General features: G+C 61.5%; 1 protein-coding gene and 1 long non-coding RNA gene across 2 annotated transcripts; one reads left to right on the forward strand and one right to left on the reverse strand.

Moving 5' to 3' along the window:
- Positions 1-1567: 1567 nt before the first annotated feature.
- On the reverse strand, positions 1568-8095 carry LOC148051887 (uncharacterized). Its single transcript, XR_015699435.1, has 3 exons — positions 7966-8095; positions 7675-7853; positions 1568-3417 (listed from the first exon to the last, which is right to left on the reverse strand). It is a non-coding gene; the product is annotated as an uncharacterized LOC148051887 (long non-coding RNA).
- Positions 8096-8685: 590 nt separating this feature from the next.
- Positions 8686-14823, forward strand: LOC148051888 (chromatin remodeling protein SRCAP-like). Its single transcript, XM_087735065.1, has 9 exons — positions 8686-8690; positions 9332-9534; positions 10579-10748; positions 10989-11185; positions 11277-11391; positions 11908-12151; positions 12380-12618; positions 13245-13412; positions 14650-14823. The coding sequence occupies exons 1-9, from the start codon at positions 8686-8688 to the stop codon at positions 14821-14823; spliced, it is 1515 nt and encodes a 504-aa protein (XP_087591191.1).
- Positions 14824-15100: the final 277 nt, after the last annotated feature.

The following is a 15100-nucleotide window of genomic DNA, read 5'->3' on the forward strand; positions in this document are numbered from 1 at the left end:
AAGTGGCTTTCTTGGAGATTTGGCAAAGGAAGCAGGGCAATAGACTCCTTTCCAAAACTGTTTCTTGATCAGTCATTGTCAATGGCAGTGTTAGGCTTCCCCCCGTGTTTCTGTTACGGGGGCAGATGGTGACCCTGGATAAGGGCAGAGCACAGCATCTGACTCGTTCAATGCCATAAAGGAGGAGGAGGAAGGACCTAAGAAGTAGTAAAACTGCCCCCAGCAGGGACCAAGCTGCACAAAGGGCAAAATCAGCCCACCCTGTCCCCCCTCCCAGTGCTGCCTCTGGCCAGGAAGAGCTCAGAGAGACCTTCCAGAGACTCGGACAGCTCTGCCGGCTAGCCCGCCTGCCCACAGGTCCCTCGAGGAAGAGCTTTAAGCCCTGGTCAGCTCTTGGGATCGCCTTGCAAAAACAACACTCACTTGGTACCCACACTCAGAAAAGCCAAAGCCAGAATTAAAAACACTCCTTGGCCTTGCATTTGTAATTCCTGGGGTGCTTTCTTCTCTGTAGGTTTTGGGGCAATTGGAGGAAATGCCCAGTGTGGGAGGTTTATGTCTTGGGATTGTGAAAGCTGTGTGCTTGCCTGGGCCCCTCTTGCAAACTCTTCTTTTTAAATATGGAGTTCAAGTCACTCCAACAGAAATGGACTGGCTGAGACGACAGCGAGTGGGACTGAAACGGGCTGAACGGCCGGGCCCTGAGGGTGCTGCTCAGTGGCACCAAGCCTAGTGCGAGGCCAGTAACCAGGGGTGTCTCGCAGGGGTCAAGACTGGGTCTGATCCTGTTTATCATCTTCCTTAATTAATGTTCTGGAGGATGGGGCAGAGTGCACCCTCAGCAAGCTGACCGATGACACCAGTCTGGGAGCAGCGGCACTTAGGCCAGGGGGTCGTGCTGCCGTCCAGAGGGACCTGGGCAGGCTGCAGAGACGGGCTGACAGGGACCTCATGCCCAGACCAGAAAGGGGACGTGCAAAGGGTGCTGTGCGAGTGACGAGCATTTCTGTGAAATGGAATTATTATCATCAGCAACCTTGGTAATGCTGCATTCGACTCCTGCACGCAGATCATCGATAAGCATATTGAACAGAACTGGCCCTAGGATTGAGCCCTGAGGAAGACCGCTGGAGACTGGTCGCCAGCCATATGCACTGTGACCCTTTGAGCTCTGCCCTTCAGCCAGTTCTTCACCCAGCGCACCGTGAACCCGCTCATCCCCCAGTTGGATAATTTGTCCAGAAGGATGCTGTGAGGGACAGTACCAAAAGCCTTACTAAAATCCAGGAAATCTACACCCACCACCTTGCCTTCATCCACTAGGATGGTGACCTTATCCCAGAAGGATATCAAATTAGTTAAAAAGGACTTGTATTTAACATGGCTTCACAAAGGGGAAAGGAAAGTCCAGAGGTCCCTTCCAACCTCAACATTTCTGTCATTCTATGAGGAGAAAGGAGATAAGTAAGAGAGAAAGAAGTGAACACATATTTATTGTAAATAGATCTACTTCCTCTGGAGAGGACCCACGCTGGAGCAGGGGGAGCAGGGGAGCAGGGGAGACGTATGTGGAGAAAGGTGTGACTGAGGTGAATCCTGTCTCTGAACATACGTACTAACAGAACTCCCCCTTCCCAACCCCCACCAGCGCCTCTAAAGGCTGGAGTGGGTAGAAGAATTGAGAATGCTCATGGTCCATCTGCCCTGCCACTGAACACCAAGAAGAGAGCTTTTAAATCCAGAGCATTTGGTCCATAGGAACTCAAAATACCATGAGCTTAACTCCCAAAATATTGAGAAGACAAGGAGATCATAGCCTTCAGAAAAACAATTCCTTGGAAATTTTCTTTGCAGTACCTTTGGAGAAAGAGTTCAGCGTTCAGGCACTGGACTTGGGAGATACTATTTTATCGAAGATAAATAACGATAATAATATTTAATGATATTTACACCGTACTCAATTGGTTTAGATTTTTTAGCATAAGAACAAGCAGTATTTATTAAGTTCAGAAGCTCTCAAGGCTTTCCATCTCATCCTCAGGGGATGACCATGTTTCACCATTCACTATCCATGGATCCAAAAAACACGGGCTGAGGAAGCACATCGAGATGTGTGAGGGGAGGACCTCCCTGAGGCACCGCTTTGCTCTTTGCCTGCTTGTGCAAGGCTCGGGAGGAGTTCATTTGGTGACCCCATTTGTATTGCAGGCGGTTGGTCTGCGCTGGGCAGGGAGTGAGACGGAACTGCTACCAGGAATGCCGTGGGAGGGGAGCTTCGGTGTACTGGCTGTGGCGGGGATAGGGTTAATTTTCTGCATAGCAGCCAGCATGGTGCGTGCTTTGGATGGGGTGTCCAGCGCACATGGGCACAGACCAGAGCCTGCTCTGCTGGTCCTTCACGTCTCTCCCAGGAGGCCTGGCTGTGCGAGGAGACATTCTTGGGTGCCAAGGACTGAATTCTCCCATGAGCGTCCATGACACTGCTGTGTGCCCCAAAGCTGCACACTCACACACTTGAGCTGTTCACAAGGGTTTTCCTCTCCTGGGCACTTCTCTGGGCATGTTCTCTAGAGCCACTTTGAAAGAAGACCTAAGCCTTCAGGCGCTGTCCTCAGAAGATCCTTTTTCATAGAATCATAGAAGCGTTCAGGTTGGAAAGGACCTCTGAGATCATCGAGTCCAACCTCTTAACCTAACTGCCTGGTCCAACGTTAAATCATGTCGTTAAACATTGTAACAATAGCCGCAAATTTTTTGAATACTTCCAGGACAGTGATTGTACCACTTCCCTGGGCAGTCTGTTCCAATGCGTATCCACTCTCTCCGTGAAGAATTTTTCTCTAATATCTAATCTAAAATGCTGTTACAGAGACACATTGCCTGTCCCTGCCTGCGGTCACAGGACTGCCGCACCACAGGACTGTGACCAAGCTGCCAGAGCACTCCGACCATGCAGCAACACAAGGGCTGAGAAGGAGAGTGTGGCAGTGGAAACAGAGCAGCTTGGGAAAGACCAAGAACTGGTGCTCCCTGGCAGTGCTGCTTTATGAGGGCTGTTTTTCCTCTCCACCTCTGCACCAAGGTATTCCACCTGCAGCTTTACGAAGGTCTGACGGGAAGGAGCACAGAAAAGAAGCCGCTGAAGGCTCTTTTATTTAGTTTAAAAACACAGAGAGCATCTCTTCTCATGTACACAGTCCATGGAGAAAAATGGGAATGTCCTTTGCTTAGGCAGTCTGCATCCGCAAAGATGATTTTAGAAATGGCCATTGTATCTGGATAGGTGAAAGTGTGGAGGGGTGTGTGCCACCGAGTGCATTCATGTTCCCGAGATGTGCTCTGTGCCTTGTGAAAGGTGAAAACTGCCGTCTTCTTCTCGAGGGCAATGTCACTGCTACTTGCAGAACCCCCTTCTGACTACACAGTTGAAATGCACAAATTGCACAAGTTTTACACCAAACTCCCCCAATTTTCCCCAAAATTCACCAATTTGACCTGTTTCATCCCAAAATCCCCCTACTTTACCCCTACATTCACAAATTTGACCCCAAAATCACTCTGGGGACCCCAAATCCTCAGCTGACCCCAATATCCCTCGGTTTGACCCCCCAAATCCTCAATTTGACCCCCAAAACCCCATGTTTGAGCCCAAATCCCCTATTTGGACCCTCAAATCTGCTCTGGCACCTCCGAAATCCCCCCGTTTCACCCCACAATGCACAAAGTTGACCTGTTTCACCCCCAAATCCTCCAGTTTCAACCCAAAATTCACAGATTTGACACCCAAATCCCCCTGTTTCTCCCCCACATTCAAAAATTTGACCTCTTTTACCCCGAAGTCCCCCCATTTCACCTCAAAATTCACCAATTGGACCAGTTTTACCCCAAAATCCCTCTACTTTACCCCTACATTCACAAATTTGACCCCCAAATCCCCCTGTTTCACCTCAAAGTTCACAAATTTGACCCCAAAATCTCTCTGGGGACCCCAGATCCTCAGCTGACCCCAAAATCCCTCGGTTTGACCCCCCAAATCCTCAATTTGACCCCCAAAACCCCATGTTTGGGCCCAAATCCCCCATTTGGACCCCCAAATCTGCTCTGGCACCCGCGAAATCCCCCCGTTTCACCCCAAAATGCACAAATTTGACCCCCAAATCCACCAGTTTCACCTCAAAGTTCACAAATTGGACCAGTTTTACCCCAAAGTCCCCCTACTTTACCCCTACATTCACAAATTTGACCCCCAAATACCCCAGTTTCACCCCAAAATGCACAAATTTGACCCCAAAATCTCTCTGGGGACCCCAAATCCTCAGCTGACCCCAATATCCCGCGGTTTGACCCCCCAAATCCTCAATTTGACCCCCAAAACAGCATGTTTGGGCCCAAATCCCCCATTTGGACCCCAAATCCCCCATCTGGACCCCAAATTCTGCCTTGGCACCCCCGAAATCCGCCAGATTCACCCCAAAATGCACAAATTTGACCCCCAAATCCACCAGTTTCACCTCAAAATTCACAAATTTGACCAGTTTTACCACAAAGTCCCCCCATTTTCCCCCAAAATTCACCAGTTTGACCTGTTTCACCCCGAAATCACCCAGTTGCACTCCAAAATGCACAAATTTGACCCCCAAATCCCCCAGTTTCACCTCAAAATTCACCAATTGGACCAGTTTTACCCCCAAATCCCCCTACTTTCCCTCTACATTCACACATTTAACCCCCAAATCCCCCTGTTTCACCCCCAAATTCACAAATTTGAGCCCAAAATCTCTCTGGGGACCCCAAATCCTCAGCTGACCCCACAGTCCCTCGGTTTGACCCCCCAAATCCTCAATTTGACCCCCAAAACCCCATGTTTGAGCCCAAATCCCCCATTTGGACCCCCAAATCTGCTCTGGCACCCCCGAAATCCCCCCGTTTCACCCCACAATGCACAAATTTGACCTGTTTCACCCCCAAATCCTCCAGTTTCACCTCAAAATTCACAGATTTCACCCCCAAATCCCCCCGTTTCTCCCCCACATTCAAAAATTTGACCTCTTTTTCCTCAAAATCCCCCCATTTTCCCCCAAAATGCACCAATTTGACCTGTTTCACCCCAAAATCCCCCAGTTGCACCCCAAAATCCCCCAGTTTCACCTCAAAATTCACAAATTGGACCAGTTTTACCCCCAAATCCCCCTACTTTACCCCTACATTCACAAATTTGACCCCCAAATCTCTCTGGGGACCCCAAATCCTCAGCTGACCCCAAAATCCCGCGGTTTGACCCCCCAAATCCTCAATTTGACCCCCAAAACCCCATGTTTGAGCCCAAATCCCCCATTTGGACCCCCAAATCTGCTCTGGCACCCCCCAAATGCCCCAGTTGCACCCCACAATGCACCAATTTGACCTGTTTCACCCCCAAATCCCCCCATTTTCCCCCAAAATTCACCAATTTGACCTGTTTTACCCCCAAATCCCCCAGTTTCACCCCGAAATATGCTCTGACACCCCCAGAATCCCCCCATTTCACCCCAAAATGAGGGGCACCCAGGGATATTGGGGGGGGGCAAGGGGCACCCATGGGTGTGGGGGACACCCAGGGGTATTTGGGGCCCCCCAGAGGCACGGGGGGGGCACTCAAAAGTGTGGGGGGCACCCATGGGTGCTGGGCGCCCTGTAATGTATAGGAGCACCCATGGGTATTGGGGGGCACCCAGGGATATTGGGGGGGCCAGGGGGCACCCGCGGGTGCAGGGGGGCACCCAGGGTTTGGGGGGCGGGGGGAGCCGCCAGCCCGTCGCGGGGCGCCTGCCGCACCACGATCTTCACCCCCCCGCTGTTCACCAGCGGCGTCGGCACTGGGGGGGAACACAGGTCTGTCAGATACCCCCCACCCCATGGCACCCAGGGGCACCCAAAGGGGTCCTGAGGGTGTTGTGGGGGTCCCAGGGGCACCCAGGGGGTCCTGGGGGGCTCGGAGGCACCCAAGGGGACCTGGGGGCACCCAAAGGGGTCCTGAGGGGGCGGGGGGGGCCCCAGGGTCACAGCGGGGCCCTGGGGGGGAGCTTGGGGGCACCCAGAGAGGTTCCAGGGGCACCCAAAGCGGTCCTGGGGGGTCTGGGAGGGGCTTGGGGGAACCCAGGGGGCCTGGGTGGGCTTGGGGGCACCCAAGGGGCCCGGGGGCACCCAGAGAGGTTCCAGGGGCACCCAAAGGGGTCCTAAGAGTGTTGTGGGGGGTCCCAGGGGCACCCAGGGGTGTCTGGGGGGGATCGGGGGCACCCAAGGGGGCCTAGGGGCATCCAAAGGGGTCCTGGGGGGTCTGGGGGGCCTAGGGGCACCCAGAGAGGTTCCAGGGGCACCCAAAGGGGTCCTGAGGGTGTTGTGGGGGGGTCCCAGGGGCACCCAGGGGTGTCTGGGGGGGCTTAGGGGCACCCAAGGGGGCCCTGGGGGCATCCAAAAGGGTCCTGGGGGGTCTGGGGGCCTAGGGGCACCCAGAGAGGTTCCAGGGGCACCCAAAGGGGTCCTGAGGGTGTTGTGGGGGGTCCCAGAGGCACCCAGGGGGTCCCAGGGGTTTGGGGGGCCCACCCAGAGGGATCCAGGGGGCCGGGGGGGCGATGGGTGCCAGCAGGGTGACCTGGGCGGGGGGGGCCAGGAGCGGGTGCTGCCCCCCCAGCCGCCACCAGATGCACCACGTTCCGGGGGGGGCACGGGGGGCGTCAGGGGGCACCCCGAAACCCCCCCGTGACCCCCAAAACTGGGGAGGGGGGGGCTCTTTGTTAGGCCCCCCCCCCCTTTAGGGTTCCCCCCCCCCACCTCCGGGTCCCCCCACAACCCTCAAAAACAGCACCCCCCCATTTTAGGGACCCCCACCCACCTCGGGGTCCCCCCTCCCATTTGGGGGTGGCCCCCCGCCCATTTTAGGGTCCCCCCACCCACTTGGGGGTCCCCCACCACTCTCAGGGTGCCCCCCCCCCGATTTTAGGGTCCCCCCAGCACCCCCCTCCCCATTTGGGGGTTCCCCCCCAATTGCGGGGTCCCCCCCCATTTTAGGCCCCCCCCACCTCAGGACCCCCCCCCCCATCAAGAAGGGGGTCCCCCCCATCAAGAAGAACCCCCCCCATTTTGGGGTGCAGGGTGGGGGGCACCCCATTCCCTACCCCCCCCAATCGGGGGGGTCCCCCTTAAAAGCAGGGGTCCCCATTAAAAGGGGGGGCTCCCATGTGAAGAAGGGGGCTCCTCTTAAAGGGGGGGTCCCCTTAAAAGGGGGAGGTCCCACGTGAAAGGGGGGGGTCCCACATGAAAGGGGGAGTTCCCCTTAAAAGGGGGGTTCCCATATAAAAAGGGGGGTTCCACATAAAGAGGGGGGCTCCCATATATAAAGGGGGGATCCCACATGAAGAGGGGGGGTCCCATGTAAAAAGGGGGGGTCCGATAGAAAAAGGGGGGGTTCCCATATAAAAAGGGGGGGTCCCATGTGAAAAGGTGGGGGGGTCCCATGCAAAATAGGGGGTCCCACATAAAAAGGGGGGTCCCACATAAAGAGGGGGGTCCCATGCAGAACAGGGGTGTCCCATGCAAAGAGGGGGGCTCCCATGTAAAGAGGGGGGTCCCACATAAAGAGGGGGGTCCCACATGAAGGGGGGGCTGCCACGCGCACGGGGGGTCCCCCCGACTTACGGGGGAGGCCGCGGGGGGGGGCGAGGGCCAGGTGCCGCGGGGGGGGGCGGCCAGGGTGAGTTTGCTCCCCTGCAGCTGCAGGGTGAGGGGCTTGGCCCCCCCCGGCACCGCCCCCCCCGGGGGCCCCCCGGGCCGCTGGGCCAGCGCCGCCAGTTGCCCGATGCTCACCACCTCGCCGGCTACGGGGGACAGACAGACAGACGGACACGTTTAGGGACTTCCCCCCCCTCATTAGAGGGGGAGGGGCTAAAATTAAAAGGGGGAGGGGGGTTGGGGGGGTGGGCTACTCACAGGGCAGGCGGGCTTGCATGTCGGGGGCTAGCAGGAGGCGCTGGGGGCCGGGGCCCGGCAGGGCGTAGGCGGCCGGGGGGCCCCCCTTGCCCCCCAGGGTGGGGGTGGGGGGGGGCGGGGAGGGCCGGCGGCGGGGGGAGGGGCCAGAGGAGCAGGCGGAAGGGCTGCGGGGGGAGGAAGGGGTTAATGGCAGAAGCCCCACCCATAAGGCTCAAGCCCCGCCCAGGCTGAGCCCCCCACAACCCCTTTGCTCAGGGCCCAGGCCACGCCCCTTCTCTTAAGCCTCACCCACTCAGGCACGATGAAGCCACGCCCCCAGCCTTGACCCTCAATGCCCCTAAGCCCCGCCCCTTCGAAAGCCCCGCCCCTTTGAAGCCCCACCCAACCAAACCCCCACCCGGTCCCCAAGCCCCGCCTCCTCCGTCCAGACCACGACCCGATTTTAACTCCCAGCCCTCAAACCCCGCCCATTCACCAGGCCCCACCCCCACAAAACACACCCACTTGCCAAGACCCACCCCTAAACCCCACCCAATCACCAAACCCCACCCCTATGCCCCAAAGGCCACCCCCCCCCTCGAAGCCCCGCCCCACCCTCTCACCGTGGGCGGGGCCGGCAGGGTGCGGGGCCAGCACGGGCAGCAGGGGCGGGGGGGCCGGGGTGGGGCCACCAAGGCCAATCCCAGCCCCTCCCCCCACCTTTGGGTGCTCCTCCACACCATGGGGTGCCCCCCCCCCCGGGGCTCTGGGTGCCCCCCCGGGTGCCCCCAGCCACCCCTGACCCCCCCCTCTTTCTCCCCCCCCAGCAGCACCCGCAGCACCCGCCGCCCCCCCGCCGCCGCCGCCCCCCCCTCGGGAGGAGCCCGAGGGGCCAGGGGGGCCCAGCCCCCCCCCAGCACCCACCCCCCACCTGCCGCCCCCCCGCCGCCAGCCCCCGCCCCTTCTACCTGGTAAGCACCCCGGGAAACGGGGAGGGGGCACCCATGGGTGGCGGGCACCCGGGGGGGGCGTGGGGGGCTGGCGCCTGGGGGCGGGGGCAGGTGGTGGGGGAGGGGGATCCGAGGGGTCTGGGGGGGTCCAGGGGGTCTGGGGGCACCGGGAGGGTTTGGAGAGGGGGGGGCCGGGGGGGTGGGGGGGAGCCCGGGGTCTGGGGGGACCCAAGTGTTGGGGGAGGGGGTGTCCAGGGGGTCTGGGGGCAGCCAGGGGTTTGGGGAGGGGGGGACCAGGGGATTTGGGGGGGTCCAGGGGGTCTGGGGGCACCCAAGTGTTGGGGGAGGGGGCGTTCCAGGGGCTCTGGGGGCACCCGGAAGTTTTGGGGTGCCCCAGGCCTTTGGGGGGGTCCCTAATTTTCTCCCCCCCGCCCCAGGTTCATCTTCGTGCTGCCGCCGGTGGAGGCGCGGGGGGTGGCCCTGCACAGCTGCCGCCCCCCCCCCTGGCGCCTGCGCCAACGGGCGCAGCTGGAGCAGCGGCTGCGGGAGGAGCTGGCGCCCCGCGGGCGAGCCCTGCACCGGGTGCTGCGCAGCATGCGCACCCACTTCCCCGACCTGCGCCTCATCCAGTACGACTGCGGTACGTGGGGACAGCGGGGACACGGGGGCATCAGGGGGACACGGGGGACAGCGGGGAGGCGGGTGCTGTGTGAGCACCCACTTCTCTGCTCCCCCCCCAGTCCCCTTTTCCCAGTCTTGGGGACACTGAGGACATTGGGGACGCTGGGGACACGAGGGGCATTGGGGACATCAGGGGTGCTGGGGACATGGGGGGCAGAGGGGACATAGGGGACATGGGGGACAGCGGGGAGCCGGGTGCTGCGTGAGCACCCACTTCTCTGCTCCCCCCCAGTCCCCTTTTCCCAGTCCTGGGGACGTTGGGGACATCGGGGACACGAGGGGCGTTGGGGACATTGGGGACATCGGGGGGTTGGGGACGTTGGGGACACGAGGGGCGTTGGGGACAGTGGGGATATCTGGGACATGGGACAGCAGGGAGCTGGGGTGAAGCACCCACTTCCCCCACTTCCCCCGAATTCTTCAGTCCTGGGGACAGTTGGGGACACTGGGGACACGGGGTGTTGGGGACATCGGGGACATCCAGGACATGGGGGACAGCAGGGCGCTGGGGGCAGCATGAGCACCCCCTTCCCCACCTCCTAGTGCCACCCCGATGTCCCTAGTGCCACCCCTATGTCCCCATGATGTCCCCACATCCCCACTGATGTCCCACCTGATGTTCCCATGGCCTTGATGAGGTCCCCATGATGTCCCCATGTCCCCAGTGATGTCCCACCATCCCTGTTGATGTCCCATCTCATGTCCCCATGTCCCCACTGATGTCCCCACATCCCTGTTGATGTCCCACCTGATGTCCCCGGGTCCCTAATGAGGTCCCCATGATGTCCCCATGTCCCAGTGACGTCCCCACGTCCCTCTTGATGTCCTACCTGATGTCCCCACGTCCCCATGATGTCCCCATGATGTCCCCACGATGTCCCCACACCCCTGCCTTGCCCCAACACCCCCCACCCCAACCACCCCCGTCCCCATCCCAAAGGGGGGGTCACCCCACCCCTCCCCCTTGGCGGTGGCCCCCGGTGACACCGGCGTCCCCCCCCAGGGAAGCTGCAGACGCTGGACGTGCTGCTGCGGCGCCTGAAGGCGGGGGCCCACCGCGTCCTCATCTTCACCCAGATGACCCGGATGCTCGACATCCTCGAGCGCTTCCTCACCTACCACGGCCACATCTACCTGCGCCTGGACGGCAGCACCCGTGTCGAGCAGCGCCAGGTGCGGGGGGCACCCAGGTGGCCGGGGGGGACCCGAGTGTCCCATCACCAGCACCCTTGGACCCCGCCATGGGGACCCAGGGCTCCAGGAACCTCCCTGTGGTCCCACCTTGGAGCCACATCTCAATGGCTTTGTGGTGGCCAGGAGGGTCCCAGGCGTCCAGAGGGGGAACCCCACCATCTGGGCCCCCCTCTAACGCAAGACCCCGGCGTCCGGGCGGCGCCGCGCTGCCTCCTGCAGGCCCTGATGGAACGTTTCAACGCCGACAAGCGCATCTTCTGCTTCATCCTCTCGACCCGCAGCGGTGGCGTCGGCGTCAACCTAGCGGGTGCCGACACCGTCGTCTTCTATGACAGCGACTGGAACCCCACCATGGACGCCCAAGCCCAGGACCGGTGCCACCGCATCGGCCAAACCCGTGACGTCCACATCTACCGGTACGTCTAGCACCCGCAACTCTTGGGTCCTCGCTTAGACGCCTGGGTCCTCCGTGGTCACCTCACCCCCACAGCTTTGTCCCCTCCTCAGGCTCATCAGCGAGAGGACGGTGGAGGAGAACATCCTCAAGAAGGCCAACCAGAAGAGGATGCTGGGAGATATGGCCATCGAGGGGGGGAACTTCACCACCGCCTACTTCAAGCAGGTAGCTGAGGACCCAGGTGTCCCATCACCAGCACCCTTGGACCCCGCCATGGGGACCCAGGTGTCCAGGAACCTCTCCATGGTCCCACCTTGGAGCCACATCTCAATGGCTTGATGGGGGCCTGGAGGATCCTGGTGTCCAAAGGGGACCCAGGTGGCCGGGGGGACCCAAGTGTCCCATCACCAACACCCATGGGGGCCCAGGGCTCCAGGAACCTCCCTGTGGTCCCACCTTGGAACCAGATCTCAATGGCTTCATGGTGTCCAGTGGGACCCAGGTGTCCAGGAGGTGACCCAGGTGGCCAGGGAGGATCCAAGTGTCCAATCACCAACATCCTTGGCCACCCCATGGTGACTCAGGGCTCCAGGAACCTCCCTGTGGTCCCACCTTGGAGCCACATCTCAATGGCTTCAGGGTGGCCAGGGGAACCCAGGTGGCCAAGAGGAGGACCCAGGTGGCTGGGGGGGGGGGAACCCAGGTGGCCGGGCGTGGCACTGACCCCCCCACCCCCCCCAGCAAACGATCCGGGAGCTGTTTGACATGGCGCCGGAGGAGCCGGGACGCCGGGAGCCGGACAGGGACAAGGAGAAGGAGAAGGAGAGGGACGGGGACGTCCCCCCCGATGAGGACGAGGACCCGGCAGCCACCCGGCGCACACACATCCTCGAGCAGGTGGGGCCACGTGTCACCCCACGTCCCTCCCATGTCACCCCGATGCCACCCCATGTCCCCACGTCCCCTGATGGCCCATGGCCCCGACGTCCCTGATGTCCTTCATGTCCCTGATGTCCCCAATGTCTCCTACGTCCCTGATGTCCCCAACGTCCCTGATGTCCTTCGTGTCCCTGATGTCCCCAATGTCCCTGATGTCCCCGATGTCCCCACCACCCCTGATGTCCCACACGTCCTCAATGTCCCCACCACCCCTGATGTCCCCTCATCTCCTCCCGTCTCCCTGGTGCACCCAACGTCCCCGATGTCCCCCTAGCAGCCAAGGTGCTGCGGCAGCTGCCGGGGCGGCTGGTGACGGTGCTGGAGACCCCCATCCCCAGGCGACCCCGCCGCCACCGCCACAACCCCCCCGGCGCCAGCCCCAGCCCCAGCCCCGGCGCCAGCCCCGGCCCCCCCAAACGTCACTGCGGACACCGCCCCAAACGCCGCGGGGGGCCGCGGCGCCGCCATCACGACCCTCCCGGCAAACGGCGGTGGCCAGCTCGGGGCGGGTCAGTGACGGCAGGGGGTCCCCAAAGCCCCGGCAAGCGGCCTCCGACCGCGGCGTCGCCCCTTTAAGAGCCCCCTCGCACCTGCCCGCGGTTACCACGGCGACGGGGGCCATGGCCTGCGCGGCGGCGGCGGGCGGGGAGCGGAGCCTGCGTATGCGCGGGAGGGCGGGGGCGGGGCCTAATCCCTGGGATTCCCCCGAATCTGGGGGACCCCCCCAAAGCCCTGGGGACCCCCTGAAACCTGGGGACCCCCCCAATTCCCTGGGACCCCCCAAACTCTTGGGGATCCCCTCCAAACCCCTGGGACCCACCCCCCAAATCTGGACCCCCCCCCAAACCCTTGGGGACCCCCCCCAATCCTTGGGACCCCCCGAACCCTGAGGATCCCCCCTCCAAGCCCCTGGGTGCCCCCCTAAAATCTTGGGTGCCCCCCAACCCCATGGGTGCCCTCAAATCCCTTGGGTGCCGCCCCAAAACCCCGAAGCCATTGAGATGTGGCTCCAAGATGGGACCACGGGGAGGTTCCTGGAGCCCTGGGTCCCCATGGCGGGGTCTGAGGGTGTCGGTGCCCCCTGGGTGCCCCCCCAAACCCCTTGGGTGCCCCCCTAAAATTTCGGGGTGCCCCCGCAGGAGGAGATGGACCTGAAGGTGCTGCAGTTCAAGAACAAGAAGCTGGCGGAGCGGCTGGAGCAGCGGCAGGCCTGCGAGGACGAGCTGCGCGAGCGCATCGAGAAGCTGGAGAAGCGCCAGGCCACCGACGACGCCACCCTCTTGTTGGTCAACCGCTTTTGGGGACAGGTAGGGGACTTCCCTACCCCCCCGCACCCCAAAACCTCCCGAGGGCACCCCGAAACCCGGCACAGCCCCTCCCGCCCACGCAGGGCAGCCACCGTGGCTAAAAGCGATGGAAGCGGCCCCCAAAATGGCCTTGGGGACCTCCAAAAAGGCCTCGGGGACCTCTAAAAAGGCCTTGGGGACCCCCAGAATTACCCTGGGGACCCCCTAAATTATCCTGGGGACTCCAAAAATAGGTCTGGGGACCCTAAAAAGCTCTCAGGGGACCCCAAAATGGCCTTTGGGACCCCAAAAATGGCCTTGGGCACCCCAAAAAGCTCTCAGGGGACCCCAAAATGACCTTGGGGACCTCTAAAATAGTCTTAGGGACCCCCAAAATTACCCAGGGGACCTCCAATATGGCCTTGGGGACCCCCAAAATTCACCTGGGGACCCCAAAAATGGCCGTGGGGACCCCCAAAATTACTGTGGGGACCCCAAAAATGGCCTTGGGCACCCCAAAAAGCTCTCAGATGACCCCAAAATGGCCTTGGGGACCCCCGAAATTACCCTGGGGACCTCCAAAATGGCCTTGGGGACCCCCAAAATTACCCTGCGGACCCCAAAAATGGATTTGGGCACCCCAGAAACCTCCCCGTGGCAGTGGAACCCATCAGAACGTCGCCGTGGCGGTGGCCCCACGCCTTAGAACCTCCCCGTGGTGGTGCAACCCATCAGAACGTCCCTGTGGCGGTGGCCTCACGCCTTAGAACCTCCCCGTGGTGGTGGAACCCATCAGAACGTCCCCGTGACGGTGCCCCATGCCTTAGAACCTCCCCGTGGTGGTGGAACCCATCAGAATTTCCCCGTGGCTATGGCCCCACGCCTTAGAACCTCCCTGAGGTGGTGGAACCCAGGCCACCGTCTCATTGTCACCAGCACCTGGGGCCACCACCGTGACCTGTGGTGGCACTTGTGGGGAGATAGAGGACATGGGATGCATCAGGTGAAGGGTTCAAGGTCGTCTTGACCACGGTTGTGGGGACGCCGGTGACGTAGAGGTGGCCCAAGAGCACGATGAGGCGTAAAGGTGGCCTAGGCCACCCTGTTGTTGTCCCCAGCAGCCAGGGCCACCGGCGTGTCCCTGTGGCAGCAGCTGTTGGGGACACGGGTGATGCTCTGAGATGCCACCTTAGCCAGGATGCTGGGGCCGTGGTGGGGTTGGGGGATGGCAGGTGACGTCCCCGTGGTGTCCCCACAGCACGTGGACATGGGGCTGTTCAACCTGGTGGCCCTGGAGGGCCGGGTGTCCCGCTACGCCGCCGACACCTTCCTGCCCCGCTGGCGGGTGACGCGGTGCATGGTGGAGGACGTCGCCGCCGCCCCCGACCCCCCGCCGCGCCCCAAGCCCGTCCGCATGAAAGTCAACTGGTAAGGGGGACAATGGGGACACTGGGGTGGCCTTGGGGACACTGGGGTGGCGGTGGGACCCTTGGGGACACGGGGGTGGCCTTGGGGACACCATGGGTGGCTTGGGGATGGCGATGGGGCCCTTGGGGCCATCAGCTGGGGGGGGCTGCCCAGACCTGGGGGGGTTTTGGGGTGCCTGGGGGAGTTTGGGGTGCCCCCAGGGGGCTTTGGGTTGCCCAGGGGGGTTTGGGGTGCCCCCGGGGGGGTTTGGGGTGCCCCCGGGGGGGTTTGGGTGCCCGGGG

Source organism: Nipponia nippon, unplaced genomic scaffold, assembly GCF_047370975.1.
Source record: "Nipponia nippon isolate SJK-2023a ecotype South Korea unplaced genomic scaffold, ASM4737097v1 scaffold_52, whole genome shotgun sequence".
NCBI classification, from domain to species: Eukaryota; Metazoa; Chordata; class Aves; order Pelecaniformes; family Threskiornithidae; genus Nipponia; species Nipponia nippon.

Excerpts from the sequence above, each read along its gene's own strand:
- LOC148051888 (XM_087735065.1), top strand. Across the intron at positions 10,749-10,988 it reads CCCGTGTCGAGCAGCGCCAG|GCCCTGATGGAACGTTTCAA; the intron begins GTGCGGGGGGCA and ends TGCCTCCTGCAG. Across the intron at positions 11,392-11,907 it reads CCACCGCCTACTTCAAGCAG|CAAACGATCCGGGAGCTGTT; the intron begins GTAGCTGAGGAC and ends CACCCCCCCCAG.